The sequence below is a fragment of the Macadamia integrifolia genome, chromosome 8 (genome assembly GCF_013358625.1).
Source record: "Macadamia integrifolia cultivar HAES 741 chromosome 8, SCU_Mint_v3, whole genome shotgun sequence".
NCBI lineage: Eukaryota > Viridiplantae > Streptophyta > Magnoliopsida > Proteales > Proteaceae > Macadamia > Macadamia integrifolia.
Genome location: NC_056564.1, coordinates 4,984,637 through 5,003,966, shown reverse-complemented (window position 1 = coordinate 5,003,966; position 19,330 = coordinate 4,984,637). Strand labels below are relative to the sequence as shown.

At 36.8% G+C, this 19,330-nt stretch overlaps 1 protein-coding gene across 1 annotated transcript; it reads left to right on the top strand.

Annotated features, from left to right (window-relative positions):
• Nucleotides 1-12,559: 12,559 nt before the first annotated feature.
• LOC122086965 (protection of telomeres protein 1b-like) lies at nt 12,560-19,054 on the top strand. Its single transcript, XM_042655894.1, has 8 exons — nt 12,560-13,312; nt 16,153-16,217; nt 16,385-16,473; nt 16,998-17,279; nt 17,385-17,461; nt 17,750-17,808; nt 17,961-18,113; nt 18,669-19,054. The coding sequence occupies exons 1-8, from the start codon at nt 13,111-13,113 to the stop codon at nt 18,900-18,902; spliced, it is 1,161 nt and encodes a 386-aa protein (XP_042511828.1). The 5' UTR covers nt 12,560-13,110; the 3' UTR covers nt 18,903-19,054.
• The last annotated feature ends 276 nt before the right edge of the window (nt 19,055-19,330 follow it).

Here is a 19,330-nt window from a genome sequence, read left to right as displayed (position 1 = left end):
TTTTTTTTTTCTCCCTCTCTCTTTATTTATTACTAAATGATTTCTTTTTCTCATAAAAATGTTCTTCAAAAGCAAACACTTGTACAAGTGCTTATAGTGCAGATGCCTTTATGCCAAACGCGACCTTGCTAAGAAAGGTTTTGTACCAATTAGCGATAATATTGCAAGTACAGGGGTAATTTGGGGTTAGAATGTGTTTGAACGTCGAGACGTGAAAAGAAAACCAACACAATGTGGGTCCTCGAAAGTCTGACGTCACACGTCGTGCCTTCCGCAACAAATTCATATGCTGGCGGGAAAATAACACGTTTTATAAAGTCAAATCTTAATGGGCTTACGTGTACCAGTAGGCCGACAATAAACCTGCAGCCCGGAAACCGGTCGAGCCGTTAAGGGAAGGACGCCGACTTCCCTCCTTTTTCAATTTTTCTGGATCGAGGATGGCTTTGACTTAGCCCGACAGGACCGGATCAGGGTCGGTATTTCCCAGCTTGAAATTGGGCCGGGCTGGGATAAGCGCTTGCAGATTAGACCCGGGTTTCTGAAAATGCAGCCCGATTCTCCAAGTCCTAATCAAATGTAGGTCACGTATTACATACACATACACGGTTATGTGATGAAATGTGTCATTCTGCGTTCATAAATGAGTCCTTTATGGGGTGTTTGGTTTGGTAAATCAAATGGTGTATGTATCGGATATGAATGTCAATCTTTTGATGGACATTCTTTTGAATTATGTTTTTTTCTGAAAAATCGTTTGGTTGCCTTAAGGTTAGTATATGTTTCTCGCGGATTGAGATATTGGCTTCCGTAGAGAACGTATTTTCACTTTCTCCTTTTATACTAGGTGGTAAAAAGGTTGCTCAAATCTGAGTTTAAGTGTTGAGGTAAACTCAGATTTGAAACACACCCTTTGTAATATGGTCATTCATGGGAAGTAGAATGCTCACTTATGAGGTTCATCCTAGTGGAATCAAACAACTCCAAAAATTAAGAATTATCATTCTAAAGAATATCATCCCAAAGATTTACCGAACCAAACACCCCCTAAATGCTGCCATTAAGGGTACACATGGAGCCGTGGAGGGACATTTCATCGATTAATCGTATGTCTTTGTATGGGTAGGTGATTCAGTTCTGAGCTAGGACATATCAAGTAAATAAATGCCATACCTATGCTTCATCAGATATAGTGATACCACAACCAATGCATTAGGATTTAGGGGTGATGCAAGTTACCTGCTTTACATATTTTCAAGGTGTGATTTTTCAGCAATTGAATAGTAAGTTTCTGTTTGAGAGTGGTCTCTACATTCAAACATAAGGATGTCACTCTAGGAGGGACATGGTGGTCATTAGAAAAGAATTTTCCAAAGGCGTTTTGGAAAATTTGATCATATGATAAATATAAATTTTTTTATTTATTATGAATAATCAACTTACATATACACATATATATATATATATATTTTAAATTATAGGATAGGGTGCAAAAATCGCTTTCATAAATGGGAAGCCTACATGGCTAAGAAAGAGAAAGAGTATCAAAGTAATGAAAGAATGTGGAAAAATGTCTGCCCATCTAATTTGCATAAAATAATTTTACCTCATCGTACATTCCTTGCTTGTGCACCTCTTCTAATTGGTCATCGCATTGATGCAATGGCCATGCAACCAGATAAGGATCCCCAACCCAAGAAGATAAAAGAAAAACCCACCATGTGAGAATGAATCATCATGAATGAGATGCGAGAACCGCAAGAGAAAGCATATCAAGAGTCCCTGGTCACAAGGTAACCATGTAGCATGCCCCCATACATCCACCTTTGCATTGAATGCCTCATGCAACCTTATCTGAAAAAAAAAATAAATAAATAAATAAATAAATAAATAAAAATAAAAGGCCACCAATTGTGCTAGAAGTTGTATCCAGTTTATGTATATTTTTCCATATGATATTGTTTGGTTTTATATCGAGAAGGAAATTTTATTAGTGGGAAGGGTGGAGAAAGAGCAGATAGGGTTAGGGTTTAAAATCTTAGAACCAATCCAGTTGATTCTCATTGGATCGAAGAATTGGTCCAAAGTTGCCTTAACCCTAGAATTTGGAATGGAATCGACCAAAATCAACCGACTCAAATTCTGATTCCAGTTTTCAAAACACTGGCTAAGGGCAAGAAAGAATCATTCACCATGATTCATCGATGCCGTGCAATAAAGGGGAGATATATGGGAGAGAAGGGGACACATCAAGACCATCTCCTCCTTCACTAAGCGGTGAGAGAAAACTTTGTTGGGAATGACCTCAGTAAATTGGGCCTATGAATTCTCCAATGGTTTCAGAAGTGGAATTGGGCTAAATTAGGGCTATGGAGACCACAGTGGGTTCAAAAGTGGATTTGCGGCTTTGTCGGGAATGACCTTATCGAGAATTTTCAACTCTTTGTCTCTTGCTAGAATACCTTTTTATAGTTGAGTTGGGCTTTCCTTAGATATGATGTGGGCCTCGGCCCCTAAATTCTCACTGATTGATTGGGCTTTAAGCTCACTTCAGCTGGGCTGGGTTTGGTTACAAGGGAAATGGGATGGGAAGTGAAGTGAAGCGATTTTTTTTTCTCTTTTGAGTCGTTTGGTTGCAACAGAAGTGAAGTGAAATTAATTTATCATAGTTGTTTGGTTGGATGTAAAATTGATGTAAAATTTTAAAAAACTAATAATCCAACCAAACCTTTCAAAAGAGATTTTGAGGGGGGGGGAGGGGAGGAGTATTTTTCAATCCATAACCCACCCAGCTCCTCACAATTTATATTGGTTATGTAAATCAGGTCATTCAAGGTATGTACCAAATCAAACCAAATGTCATCAGATACTATGTCCTATCACTAACCAAAATAAACCATTTAATTATATATATGAAATGAATGCAGCATAAATAAATATTTAAAATGTTACAAAAGATGATCACAAAGAAAACAGTAATAGATCACAAGTGATAATGACTGGAAGACCCATTCCAAAAGTCTTTTGATCAAAATAAACTCAATTGAGTTGCATGAGAGAGAGAGAGAGAGAGATCATGAGAGTAGGGTTTTTTTTTTTCTTCCTATTTTGGTGGGGAAATAAAAAAGGGAAATTTTAATGGTTAAGTGAAATTTTTTTCACATGTAAAATATATTTCCCTTGCAATCAAACATCTAAATTTATTTTTTTTGGGAAAAAAAATCCACTTTACATTAAAAATTTGCATTCCCCTTGTAATCAAACAAAACTGTATGATATGAGTAAAGGGAAATATTTTCTGTTTGGGAGCATTGGAGCGTGGTGCTCTCATGTGTTTCTCTCTCGATATCTTTGCCCCTGTTAGAGGAGGAAAGAGATAAGACACAAGGGGCATTAGCGTAAGCCATGCTCCCGACCAAAGAACACTTTCCCTTATGATAACCCACCAAAACCCATAATCCATTGCCCAGCATCTCCGTCTTGTACAAATTTAATATTAAGCTTATACCAATGTAATGGCTCTCTAAATGCGTCAAGACTCAAGACCAAACATTCTCCGTCAAGTGAAAGCTTTGCAACATGACAAAAACATCTGTTGTTATAGGAAGAGGGATCAACTTATAGTCAGGGTCATCTCTTCATGTGCGTACACCCTCCTTAGGATCTCACGTTGTCCATAAGTTGCGGGATGATCCAGAAGGAGAGTACCCACATGAAAAACGGATCATATATGCATAAAGGGAGAGAGGAATTTCAGTGGCAACTCATAATTTTACATAAACCATGGCCGTATGCCGACCTTTATCCTATTATTGATGACAAACCTGCATTAATGGTCAATTGTTTCAGCACTACCAAACCTTATAACCTCTAAAAGTCTCCACCGTGGAGATCAGGAAGCGTGTTCCATTAACCTTAAAAACACTTTCATTAAGCGTTTGACGCCTACATTGCAACAGTGGTAGAGACAGAGGGAGAGAGAGAGAGAGATTCATTAATAAGTGATGTAGCCACTGTCACCCACCAACTCGTGGAGACAGCAATAGGTGGGAGTGGGAGACCCACCCCTCTCCCAAATGCTTGGGTCCTTTTTCTCTCCTCCTCAACCCAATTGACACTTTCACAGGTTCAGATCAGTTCAGCCCTTTTTCTCTTTCTCACTTTCTGTGTATTTGTACTTTGTGAAGGAAACAGAACAGTTAAAAGTGGAAGAGACCTTTTCTTGGTGCACTCCAACCCAAATGATATGTAAAGGCACTAACTTGGATGAGGAGGGCCCTTGAGAAGGTCACCTTCCACAATCCTCACACATGACTTTCCTGCTCTGTAATGTCAAATCAGTATCAGATTGGGCCACTAGAGGGTATCTCTCCTAACACCCATCTCGAGACAAGCGTGAGAAAGAGACAACTCATGTGAGTGAGGCCCTTTCATTAATTTATCTTTTAGAGGAGTGGGTATTCCATATCTTCTCTATAAAGACCCAATTTAACTACTTTTGGGTTTGTTGTTGGATGGTCAATTTAAGTTGGTTTTTTGTAATTTGGAATCAAATTTCCATGCTTTGTATTAGCCCACTTTGTATTCAATCTTCTTCTCAACTAACAAAAGAAGAACACAAGGCTTAAAATTGGGAGGAGAAAATAATTGAATGGAACCAAGTCTTTCAAAACCTAGTGATTTTTGGCTTCCATCACATGCTTGTTTCATATGGGCCTATCTCAAATTCATACTTTTTTTTCTTTCTCTATCTATTGATATTCCCAAGAGAAGATGCCAACACAACGGCCCACCTATGTCTATACTCTGTCAATTGACATGTTAGCAGTCTCTCTCTTTCAACACAATGGCCCACTTATATTTACATTAGAGAGTTCTCTCTCTCTCTCTACTAGTTAGGTCCACTTGATTTCAAAATTTAGGTGACTGTCTATCGGTTGGGTTTGGTTATATTCAATTGGATACTGAATCAAATAAACCAAACTGTTAAGTCGAAGTTTAGTTTTAGTTTGATTTGGTAACTCTTTTACTGTTAGTGTACGGTGTCTTGTATCCGATTGTAATTTAATCTAGGGAGTATTGATGCAGACCCTCCAACAGAACGACAAGATGCCCCCCTACATAGCAGGAGTCCTACTCAAATTTTTTATTTGAGACTTGTTCACTAAAGGCAATTTTGTACTTTCTACTATTAAGGTTTTTCGTTATATAATTGTAGCGAGATTCTCTTTCTCTGTAAGCAATTTGAGAGATGTGTGAGGGCCAGTGTTGTAACCCTATTCTCCATTGATAGTGAAGCAAAGATCTCATCTCATGGAGGACGTAGGCAATGTTATTGAACCTCGTAAATCTGTGTACATTATTTATTTTTGTTTTTCTATTCTTTTTTGCATCATTTTAGGATTGATTTTTTTATATTTACCTTTTCTGATTTTTATAAAATGAATCTAGCATGGGACTGTATCAATATCAACCATACCAATCTGATTCTGGTGCCTCTATCCATGATCCTTGGAGACTTGAAAACCAAACATATAATCATGCTTGCCTAGACTTTGTAAAGTCTATTGCTTGTCCCAGCACGGACCTAGGATTGAACCCCTCTTTGATCACTTCTCTAGTTCCTTCCAAGCTTCTTCCATATAACACGCTTTCATGGACTTTTTATTTGAATTATATTGGATGTCAAGGGCCACTATCAAAGTACCAAACCTTATCCCTACTGATCATGGTTGCTTTAATAATTTAATTATTTCATTTTTTTATATTTGAGGTTTATCATCTAGTAATCGTTGACATTGATATTATTATTTTTTTTTTTAATTATTTCGGTTTGTCTTGTTTCCTTCCTTCGATTCCTCTTTCCATAATATAAGATGTTCGTTCTTTAAAGTATTATATATTCTATCTTCTAAGAGAAAAAAATTTCCTTTATTTTTTTTATGGTTAATTAAATCAGTAATGCACCACCATCCTAATTAAAGACGACGTTTTATAGAAAGATAAAATAAAAAAATAAAAACCTAACTTATATTAGTTAAAATTTTCATTGAGGTGATTAATCATTAATCTACTATATGAAAGATTTCTTGATTATGTAGATCTCTTTGCCGGGTGATGTTGGGCGATTCATCCCAATATTAGTATTCATCACTATATACGAAGGTTCCAATGGAAACATTCTCAATAGCTTTTTTTGTGGAAACATTCTTAGTAGTTGATCTTTGATAACATTGCTTACTAATTGTTATATTCAAAAGAACAAGGGGGAAAGAAAAAAAAAAAACTAGTCCGAGGGTGTGAATTAGAGGTTTCAAATTTTCCCGATCTGATAGGATTGATCGAAAAACCAAAACCGGACCCAGACCGACTGAATCCTTACCGGTTTGGATTTAAAAAATAATATAAATATCGATCGATTTTTATTTTGATGTTGGTTTAAAATAATTAAAAATCAGCCCAATTCTATCTTTAATTATTGAAATAAACAGGTAAATTTTAATATTTTTTAATTTATTATTTATAGACTTAATCATTTGGGTTATAATTGATCATAACTACTAAAAATTAAGCTATACTAATCTATAACTATCTTAATCACTTTTCAATTATTATTTCTGGACTAAAGTAAAAAAAAAAAAATCCAGTATTTTACAGAACTCTTCTATTCATACATTTTTGTATATACATATGCTACAAGTAGCTATCTAAGTCCTTAATCTGTAGCTTATCTAGTAATTTATTATAGTGAGATTGATTGAATATCATTCCCCAACTACTTCCTTTGACAAACATGAAACTCCAAAGTTACAGCCATTAGGCAGATCACCTTTACATATGTTTTTTAACAAATCCTACCCCTTCTTGGTATCCCATATTGAATCACTCTGTTGTTAGAAACAGAAGGAGCCAAAACAATCCTAGGATTTAGAAGTCATCATAAGTTAATCATGACAACATCCATTTAGGGTGGGCCCTCTTTGGTGGGGCCATCCTGCTCTTTTTCCCTTCAGGCATAGGGGTCCCACCAAGTGATCAGTTGGGGTTGCTCAAAAAGTATCCAAGGAAGCAAGGACCACCTACAATCCTTAATCTTTATAGGGGAATAGACCATCTTGAATTCTTCAAGGTAACAGAAAACATACCATAATAATATACAATAAGGTGCCCAAGAAAGCTAAGTGAGCAATCATTCGCTATTTAATGGTCTAAACGAAAGGTTCCAGAGACAAAGAGACAGAAATCAAGCTTTCTTGAGAGGGGTTTTATAGTTTAAAGTGGCTGTTTGCTATATACATAATTACATATTATAGTTGATTCTCACGTCATTTATTTGTATGTTACTTATGGCTTCATGCCCTGGTTAGTGGGTGTTTAATGCTCTTTATTGTTTTCAGTGAAAGTTGAATGACTCGATCCATGCAGTTGTGGAGTCAGTATGGGCCCACAGGACTAGTCAAGCCAAAGACCTGGATATCCATCATTAGTAAAAAAAAAAAAAAAAAAGTAGCCTCATACATTTTTTCTCTTCAAGATTTTGGGTCTTTAGCATAAAATGATAAATGAAGAAGGGTCTACATAATAGCATTATGTGATAGAATCTTGCTTCCTTTGGAAAAATAAAAATTAGAATTTTGCAGGTAGCATGTCAAGAATTGAGATCAATCGATCAATGACAATCCTGATTTTGATCAATTCGGCTCATCTAATCTATGTATAAAAATGTGTATGAAACGAAAGAATAAAAAAAAGATAATTTTCTACTCAATTTCGAATTTATGACAATGTAAATAAATCGAAAAAACATTCTTTCTTTTATTACTTCTTATGAAACAGACTAGCTTAGCCGCAGACTAGTAGGCAGTTAGAGTGTTGGACTCTAATGTAAACCTAGGAAGGATTAAAAGTTCAACCTTCTACCCCCTTTTCACCTTTCTTGATATAATATTAAGTAGATTAGTAATTAGTAATTAGTAATAAATATAAGGGAAATTTACCGCGCCACCCCCAGGAGAATGCCACAATGATAAGACTACCCTCTCTGTTTCACCAAATTATACTCAGACCCCTTGCCGTAAGTCATGATTAAGTCAAGAGATAAAATGACCATTATACCATTTTCACTAAAAAGAGTTTGTTGGCACCTGCAGCATCGACCTAGAGTGTGCCACAAATAGCCACACGGCTGGTACAGGCAGCATCGGTTGTGGTCATGGTTTTTACCGGACCCCTCATTCATGCCTTCGAATAGCTCTGAATCAAGATATAAATCAAATCGCCGATGAAGAAAGAATTTCCAAATTTTCCCTTTTTAATTATTGGACAAACAATAAAACAAGAATCTAACCAGGGAATAACCATAATTATGAGGAACAAATACATGGGGATGGGGTAGAGAGAGAGAGACAGATTTACTTGCAATCTTAAGAATCTGAACAAATACGATCTCATTTGTTCAGTGGGCGATGAGAGAGGGTGAGAGTGATCGGGAGTTGGATTATGACTCGGTCGTGTTGTCCAAATCATCCAACGTAGACACCGGAGCATCCGTCGGCACCTGCGGCTCGGACCTAGCATGTGCCACAAATAGCCACACGGCTAGTATAGGCAGCACCGGTTGTGGTCGAGTTTTTTCCAGTAGGCCTCCTCATTCACGCCTTCGAATAGCTTGGCTGAGAGGTCTTGATGGCAGGTTTTTGTGTTTGTGTCTGGACTGAAAATGTGGCATCGAAAAGTGGGCCAAACAGAAATAGAGTCGTTCTTCAAGGAGAGATTACTTGAATCATCCAGTGTCACAGTAGCAACGCCGTAATTGGCGGTGCAGGATTCCGAAATGACGCTGCCAATGCCATAGAGGATATGGAGATTGCCGTTTTGAAGGAATTGAAAGGACCCATCTGAGTTGACGGTGCCGAAATTGCCATCGGCTTTCCAGACTGGAATGCTGTAATAGGAAATTGCAGTGTGAAGGAAGGTGGATTTGTTGAGGTGATGGTGATGAAACCAGAGAGAGAGTATTGTTGGGAGATGGTCCAGGTGGTCTTGGAATTGGAGTGTCTAAGGGTTGTTCCAGGTGATATGCTTGCAGCGAGAAGGAAGAAGAGAAGACAGAACAGAGAAGAGATTAAAATTGGAACTGAAGTACAGGGTTTCACCATCTCTCTCTTTTTCTCTCTCTACACACAAATACACATGATCTCTCACAGCAGCGGCAGAAAGGTAGAAAAACAATCTTCTGAGTTCTTTCAGAATAGAGAGATAGAGAGAGAGGGAGATATGATGAAAGAAGTCAAACTAAGGTTTTCGTTCGAGAGTATAGTCAACGTTTTATCATTTGAAATTTGGCTGAAATTCCATCGGAATCCGACGGTGGCCCCCAACAGCTTTTAAATTTCGGAGATTTTTCCAGTCCAAACACAGTTCCGTGAAATTATTGTTATTCCTGTGGTGCTTAGTGGTCGGTGAGATGGTGAGTACTTCGTTTTAGACTTTTTTTTATTACTCACAAGTGTGAGGATATAGGTACCACATGCTTGCTGATGTAGTAAGGGTATTTTGGTATTTTATAAAAAAATAATAAATGAAATCAGCATGTAAGGTATATTCATTAACAGTGACTAACAGTAAGAGGTCTGAGAATAATTTGGTGAAACAGAGGGGGTGGTATTATCATTGTAGCATTCTCCAGGGGGTGGCGCGATAAATTTCCCTAAATATAATCCAATGATCTCTTCGTGGGTCCCTGTTTAGCTTAGGAGTGGGTCTTGCATCAATCTATAATTATATAGTGACCCTTTATTGTTTCCTCGTGAATTCTTTGTTTGGCTTCTACATAGGGCTTGCACCGTTTTTAACTCTTCCTACCACTTTACAATAAATTTATTGGAAAAGATGAAATGAAGTAGGAAATTTTCATAGATGATGATAGCAACAATGTTTAGTAGTTGCTTTCCAATAATTAAAAGAAGGGAAAATTATGTCCCCCTCCTCTATAGTTTGTCGAAATTACACATGGATCGAAGGGTTTGAATGAATTACGCCCCCTCCCCTACACCTGACGGTGTTTGTTTGCTGTTAGTTTTAAAACTCAAAAGACCATTTTACCCTCTAACTAAAAGATGATAATGGAAGATTATTTTAACTCCTTTTTCATCTTTTACCCAAATACCCCAAGTCCTAAACTTAACCATTGCTTTCTGATGAAAATCTTGTCAATCTTCGGTAGAAATAATAGTGCAACTGTCCTGCAAAGGTAAGCATACCAAAAGTATGCAGTCGAGAGCTCATTGTTGAAGGTTGCAACCAAGGATTAAAGTATCGGTATCGGTCGTCGTATCGGTCGGCCAAAATTAAGATACGTATCGGAGGGAATCGTATCGTATCGGAGATACGCTAAGATACGCTAAAGATACGCACATAAATGGATAGGAAACACTTTTTTATACACATTTGCATAAAAAAATAGTTAAAAAAAGTTATATATAACATGTATTATGCATAAACAGTAAATTGAGAGTATCGCACTAAGAATCCAAGGTTTGTAATTGTCCCATAAATGTAAAATCCTTGTTCCCAACCTTGATTTCCACTTTAGTTAGAGAGAAAAATGGTTGGCAGCAACTTTGGAACAAAAACACCTCAAAAAATTATGTTTTTCTAAAAAATTACCCATTTTGGCCATTTTATGACCGTATCGGTACGTATCGGTGTGTATCGGTCGATACATACCGATACGCACCGATACGTATCGATACGTATCGATACATACCGAAACATACATTTCACTTCAATTTTGAATTTTTCATAGAGTATCGGTACGTATCGGTGAGTATCGGTGCGTATCGGTGGTGTATCGGTGCGTATCGGTGCGTATCGTAGGATACGTATCGATACATAAGGGTTTTAAAATTTTCATGATACGTATCGGTATGTATCGTGCCGATGCCTACCGATACGGATACGTATCGGCCGATACGGCACGATACGCACCGATACTTAAAACCATACTTGTATTTCTATGGGGTTAAAGTTATAGCTTTTATCTTTATATTTTGGGATTATTTGGATATGGGTTAAGTTACTCTACTTTAGGACATCTGATAGTGTGATCTATATAAATCTGGTTTTACTATTCTTTGGCAAGTTCCTATTTCTGAGTCATACTAGGAGTTCTAGATTACTTGGAAGCTATAGTTGTGGAGTCGTACTTAAATTTGAGTTTCATAGTCCTCTTTCTTAAGGCTTCTTTAACCTTGGATCCATGTAGTCAACCCCATTTAGTTGGGAAAAGGCTGAGTTGTAAGGAAGGAACTAAGGTTAGGGTCAAGTTTCTCTAAATATGGATTTATGGCGTTCACTTGCTTTTTGATCATGGAATGAATTTGAGTTTTCATTGGAAAAATCTCCAAATATGAAATTCTTGATGATTTTAGTCTTTTCACATGTTCCACTAGTTTCTCTTATCTTTATTTCTTCACATTGTGCCCCCTTTTTGTGACCTAGTGGTCGTGGATTCGAGTCAGGAAATAGCCTCTCTGCAAAAAGGGGGTAAGGATGTGTACATTATGACCTTCCCCAGACCTGCAGTTGCGGAAGCCTTGTGCATTGGATATTCCCTTTTATTGTGTTCCTTTTTGTCAAGCTATCATTAATGGGTATTCTTAACAGCTGTATAATGGTACTTCATCCCATCTCCTTCTCTGAAATATTCTATTTCTTAGATCCCTAGTCTGCTCTAACCATTTTTCACACTACCTCTTCCCTGTAGTTCAGCTCTAGAATGTTGAAACCCTTGGCTGTCCTACATCAATAGCCTTGTTAAATTTGTGCATATATTAATAATTTAATACATGAATCGCATAGCATGTGAATGCCTTTATGTGTATGGTCTTCATTTTTCAACTTTGAGTGACTAACTAGCTTATACATGGGTTCATAGTTGTCAAGGCGTCGCCTAGGCTATGCATATATTAATAATGTTATTTTTTGTTATTTCATTTACTTAAGATATTATTCATAAATAAGCAAATACCTCCAGTTTAAATCCAATGAAAATAATTTAAAAATAAAAATCCAATAGGATAAAAAGTGAACCCTGAAGTCCAAGAACAAAAACTGGATTTAAGTTATAGTGGTGATTTTCAACTTTTAAATGTTAGGGGTTTTCTCAATTATGAAAATTTTATAAATCATATCATGTTAAAATATTGCTAAAAACCATAAGTCCGGTAAAATAATCTTTTGTTTTGATATCCACAAAATTATTTTCACTCAAGCGATTTTAACAGCATTCACGCACTTTAAAATAAGTTTGACTAAAGCATAACTTTGCCATTACAACTCAGATTTAAGTAATCTTATACTTGTTGGAAAGCTGATTTTATCCAAACTTATTATAGAACAAGAGCATTTCTTTAAATGTTGATTTTTTATGACTTAATGTTAATTTTTTATGATTTGATGTAGCTAAATGTTGATTTTTAATGATTTGATGTGGCTTAATGTTGATTTTTTATGATACAAGGTATATGTACTTTATTAAATAATGTTAAAAAATAGGAAAAATAAAAAATAACACTTGTTCGTCTTAAGGTGGGCGCCTAAGCGCTTAGACAGCCCTCCAACGCCTTGGAACGCCTTGGTTCGCCTTGGTGTCGTGACAACTAGCATGGATGTTTGTGGTGATATCATACATAGATGTGAAGTTTTCAGATACTGAACCTAATTTGAATGAATCAGCTGATAAAAATGAACATAGAGGAATTTGTCTATAAAATGTAAACAGTAATGGAAAGAAAGTGACATATGATACATGATTTGCTGACAAAATGCTTGGAGATTTATTCTGGAAGAAGTTTTGGGTTGTTTGGAGATCAGTGTTACGCGGTCTATGGCATGGGAAAATTTCAGATAATCTTCCGTTTTAGCAAAAGAATTATTAGCAGAATAAAATTGCATATCATCTTACTTTTCAAGGTTTTGATAAGCTAGGCGTGTAGGACGTGAAAAAGCAAAGAGAGATGAACATGTTTCTAGATTGGTGTAACATATTTGCTTAATATTTCCCTGTAAGTGGAGCAAGTGGTGACTTTGTTGGTCAAACCTAGAAACATGATTATGCAGATTAAAGCTCATCAGGGGGAGGTGTATGCTCTTTTCAACAAAAAGTTCTCTTCATTTGCTCTATTTGAAGGGAAATCTAGTGGAAACTTCATCCCATATCAAGTTTCTCTAAAATACCATGGCAGGGAGGATGATAAGAAATTCTTAGCCGGTCTAAGGACATGGTTGCTCAATTTTCAACTCGATCCAGGTACCCTCGTGCATGAACTGAACAAGATCTGATCTTTCCTTTTACTACCTGTTAAAGTTTTTTAGAATCCTGCTTATGGTTTTTAAATTTTTGTTAATTGGAATACATACCAGAGTTGAATAAAGAAATGGTCGAAGTCGCTTAGAGTTGGTGGCATGGATAAATTAACATGTGAACGAAATACTTTTGAAAGTTTTTTCTGTTACCATTTCAGTTTTAGTCGTTGGAAAAATTATTTCACCAGCTCATGTACAGAAGCTTTTGTATGACCCGAATATCTGCCACATGGAGCTCTACTAATGTAAGACTAGATCACAAGGACCTGTAGGATCTGAAATTTTGGCTGAATAGAGAAGATGTCGATTACTCACAAACCAGAACTCAGATGGAGCTGAATTTTGGATTGTATGGAGATCCTATATGAGGGAACAAACCATAAAAAGATGAGCAAATTCTATCGGCTGAATTAAGAGATTTTCTTGTTGCAAGAAAAATTAAACTTTTGGTGATTCTACAAGAACTATGGCTGGAAGCGATGTATGATTGTCAAATTCGGATCAAGTGGTCCTCTAATGTCCTCAACAAACGCTCAAAATCCTGCAGCGATCAGAGATCTGGTCTGGAAGTTATGCACTCGAACTTTCTTCTGGGGAAAACCTTGTAACTGAAAATCAATAGGTTGTGTGTGTGTTTCTTCTGATCAGCAATCTTAGAGGGCTTCAAGTCTTCAAAAACTCTCAGAGCACTTTCTCACATAGGCTAAAACAGAAAATAAGAAAAAAGAAAAGAGAACTTGATGGAGGATTGAGAATGGGGAAGAAGGTTAGGTTTTGGGTCCTCACCCCTCAGGTTTAGGCATCTCACCTAGGGCCTCTAATCCATTTGCGTCCCACAGAAAAACAGCATATAACCATCTCAAATAAACTTACAATTAAAAAAAAAAAAAAAAAAAACCGATTTTAGCAACTAAATACTAACTAGTTCACTATAAAACTAACATAAGACAATAAAGGACTATTCTAGAATATTAAAAGTGACTTTGGCTACTTGTTAACACTAAAAAGAACTGTAGAAGGGACCAAATTACTGTTCATGTTTACTGTTCTAGTGAACTGTAAATTCTGGTTTTGGTTGGCTTCATGGGCCAACATTGGGGCTGGCTGGTATGGTTTGATGGAACCAGCAGCCCCCTCCTTTTGCAGGCTCAATCTACATCATCTATGGTTCAGATTTTGAGGATATGTTGTCCACATCACAATCTGTCGGTTGGAACTTTCAGCCCAACACATATGGAAGTTGGAAATTGTTTGAAAATTTAGCTTTGGAATCTCTAGAGAAACTTCAGTTTAGCGTTGAAAATACTGGCATAAAATTTGTAGCACAGTGGGTAAAAATTTTCAAGTAAATCTATAGCGGGGATCTTCCCATCCAGTGGTAGTTTAAGTGCCTTAGAGGCTGTTCTCATCTCACATGCTGTATGCAAATTTCCTCTGATGCTTTTTAGTCCAACTTCCTTTTGTTTTCTTGGCCAGAGCTTCCCATGGATTTGCCATCATATTTATGTCCTTATTGCTAATATCAGTGAAATTGTAGGTTGTCACCAATGGAAGTCTTCTATAAATCAGTTATTCTTTCCCTGGTGGTTGTTTTGATTAACATGATTTCTCATTTATATATGCTGAAATCCTGAAAGAACCATTTTCTACTCTCAACAATCTTCATAAAAGTGTTGATATGAGAACTCACCGATGATATGGAATTATGGACTACTTTGATAGAAGTCATAATTCATGAAACTCATGATGGATCTCAGACTGCAGGTCCTACAATATGATTGAGAAGCAAAATGGAGCTCAAACATTGATACGAAGATTCCCAGGACTAAAAGTTTACCTTACTTTAGTTGTCTAAAACATTTAAAAACCCGGAAAAGTGAAAATTTCGTAAACATATTAGTACTTTTTAAGCCATCAGTGTATTATAGTGTTTATGTCCTTGTGCTATAAGCTTGACCATATTGTTACGTTTGAAACCTACATTTTGTCGTTGTGGAAATGCTAGCAGGCTTAGACATATGAAAGCAGTAGCTCAACTAATTGCTGCTGTTTGCATCCATGCTTTGGAGGATCCAAAACAGTCTGGCACAAGAAATTAGAACATTCTTGTGTCTAACACCAAATCATGAAGAATGAACCAAGCACAACATGGAAGGACAAAACAGGGATGAGAAGAGTGTGAGAGAGGGTGAGAGGAAATGACAAACTGAATTTTTCTCCTCGATGGATATATCAAAACAGAGATGAGAAGTGAGAGGGAGAGAGAGGGTGAGGAAAAATAACAAACTGAGTTCTTCTCCTTGATGTTGTGTATATCTATAATCAGAGAAAACTTGCTAAGCTGAACCACTAACATGCACCAACTAATAAAGCCTATGATCCACCAACATATACTTTACAAAGCATTAGAAAAACAAATAAAATAAAATAAAATAGTTTAAATAGGAAACTGATAACTAAAATCTCAGTTTAGTTACTGACAAGCTTTAAATGTCAAGTACATTTTACTGCTCCCTATTCTTATACACGAATGTGAAGTTGATCACTTAAATAAATAGGCATTTGAAAATTGTAGTCTTACATGATACCATCTTTTCAATTCAGAGAAGCCAGAAATATTCTTCTCTACCTTTTTTGCATGTTGGAGCTTTTGCCTCATATTAGTTGGAGATTTACTACATCATTCATATGTTGATTTGGACCATTTGGTGATCACATTCATCTGATAATTTGTTCTTATTTATTAATCATTATTGAAGCTTCAACTCTTTGTACGCTTGGTAGGAATGAGTAAAACTTTATCATTGAGTGAGATCAAGGAACGACACACCTTTGATTTAGTTTGCAAGGTAATTCACCATGTCATATTACATAGTTATTTACTTGAGGTATCTAGGTAAGCTTTACAAACACAAATTCTAGTGCTCTTTTATTTAAGTGTGCAGCTAACTTAAATTTTTTTCCCCTCTCGTCCACCTGTTTCTCATTGCCACACCATCTATTTCGTGGCTTGAAGATTCTTCATGTCTGTGAAGTTTCAAAAGATAATTGGATGCTTTTTTTGTGGGATGGTACTGATACACCTCCACTAAATATCCAAACAAAGTGAGTAATTTGCTCATCTTTTTTTCTTTTATGTACTTGGTTTCTTTCCTTTTCATTCCTAGAATGGAGACTGATCTTACTGAGGCTCCATTGTTAACTTAAAATGTTGAAAATATGTTCCTGAAAGTACAAGTTCTGAAGCACTCAAACCCCCCCCCCTCCACACAAACACACAACACATACCTGTGTCCCTGCCTGCAGACAACACACACCCCCACATGCATGCACGCTCGTCTGCACACAACATGCACACCTCCACATGCTCCCACCCACACGTAAGGTGTGATTCTCTGGCTCTTGAATGGGGTCTCATACTCAACTTATATGGAGAAACTATGCTGCTGATTGAATAATTTCTATAGCAGTTCTGAGTCCATTATTGCAGTAGTCCCTTCTAGGCACAAGTTGGATATTCGCACTATGTTCCTCTGAAATTCACACAGGAATTTTACTTTCTCAATTTTAGGTAGCTGATGACATACACATATATATATATATAATATAACGTTAGTTATGGATAACAGGCTAGAAGATGAAATGGAGAACCCACTTCCTCTACAGTTGGAATCTTTACCTTTGCCAAGGGATGTTTTATGTACATTTCCTTCTATTGGGACTATCTTGAGGGTGCCTGTTAACCAAGAGAATGAAAAGCTCGGTCTGCACTTGATAGGTAGTGGTAGGTGGATAAAGATTTCTAACATAAACTGCGAGGAGCAAGCAGGGCTATGGAAGGGAAATTTGTTGCCTTCTACCAGGCTGCAATATTTGTCAAATGAGGATAACATTGTAATACAACGACAACGGTAATTGCTTGTTTCTTCTAAGCTAAGCTGTAATTGGTGTTGTGGAATGCTGTTTTATTATCTGCCAGAGTTTGGTTGCATAAATTGTTCAAGCTCTTGAATCAGGTTTTGTGATGAGCGGACCGCATCTACATGGGAGAACATGCCTTTGTCAAGCTTTCCTTGGACTTCTCGTGTTACAGGTTTTACATTGTCAGCAATTCTTGTCACTGATTGGTACATATAGGCTGTGTTTGCTATGCATTCTCGGAATAGATTCTGGGTCTAGAACTCATTCTGAAACCCAATTCTTCTCTATTTCTTGCTTCAGAATGCGTTCTAGACCCAGAATCTATTCCACGAATGTATACCAAACACAGCCAGTCTTTCCTTCTCATTTATCATTCTGCGATTTAGGATGCTGTGAAGTTTGATAATTCCTTTGGAAAATATGTCATGTTTTTTTACTAATGTATAGTTTTCTTTTTCAGAGACTGATCATGAGCATGTGCCATTTGTTACATTAATGGGCATGCTTACTCATGCAGAGGTCTCCCTTCTTTTCCTATATACATATATACATACATATATGTGTTCGTTCAAGGGAATGTATCTTTTCCTGAGATGAGACACAGTTCAGCTGGTGTATGTTAGCTGACAATTTTCTCTGGCTCTTTGCTCAATTTTTTTTGTACATTACAGGTTACATCCAAATTCAAGTGTGTTGTTCGTGTGCTAGCAACATATCCCTGGAGAGTTGAGGATTTCCGTAGCCCCAGTGGTGTATATAGGATAAGGTTGACCTTGGAGGACCCGACTGCAAGGATCCATGCATTTGTGTATGCTGAAGATGGGGTAAGGCCTTCTTTATGAAAAGTAGATCTATTCTCATGTATAAAGGCCATGAAATATAACAGTTGAAAAGTCAAGATTTTGTCCACAAACATTTGTTTTAGATTCACTTCCCATCCGCATATGATGTCATCAGCATGGCATTAGAATCTGCATCTGCTAGATAAAAAAAACTATTACTTGAACTGTTCTGGAATTTCTAGGGAATGCTAGTTCACCACGTTTGTTCATGCTATTAGATTAGCAGAAAAATGTCAAAAGTTGACACAACCCCCCCCCCCCCTTTTTTTTTCTCTTCCAAATGCCCCAGAAAAGCATATTATGATTGAAAATTTGGTATTTTGGTTTACATTTGTGTCTGCCTTTGGAACTACCATGTTCTGGACTTTAAGGCTATTACTACATCTTCAAATAGATCCTTCTAAAATAGTTCCAGATGTTGATTCATCCTTTGGGATTCTATTTTGAGTTTTGAACCTCAAAGCATTGGATTATGTTAGTTAATAGACAACTTTCCATGACTACATTATCTTATAATTCTGTCTTGATCCATGATAGGAGAAATTTTTTGATGGCTACCCCACCTTCGACATACTGAAGAGGAAGCAAAATAAATTGCTTGGAATTACTGAGACAGACGAAGGGAAGGAAATCGAGATGGCTCCTAGACATCCACCATGGATACAGTGTTGCCTAAGATCTTACTACCTTGATAAAAGAGACATATGGGGAACTCGGCGATTCAGAATATTCGACACCAGAATAGGTACTAAACTGAGTGAAGATCAGTAGTTTAATCTTATTTTTGAAATGGATTATAATGTTGCACCCAGATTACACTTCTGTTATGTAAAAATGCAACATTTGTGTCTGTGTACATGTGTATATATACCCACCCCCTTTTTCCATGCTATATCTAATATATTCTAAGTGGACCAAGCATACTTAACTTGTGTTGCTAACTAGTGAAAAGCGTGTTACCCTTATTACTAAATGATGACTTACTAATAAATGACTCACTTTTTTACCCAAAAAAAAAAGTGATGACTTCAGTCACTTAGGTTAGCAGATCCAAACTTATATTTGATCTAGTAGGAGTCAGGAGGGCCAATAGAGATGGTTTCCAGTTAATCAGGCTGGGTCTTGACTCTTGATCAATGTCACAATTGGGCCAAGACCAAAACTGTTGGTATGGTTCAGTTCCAGTTCCAGTTCCTATG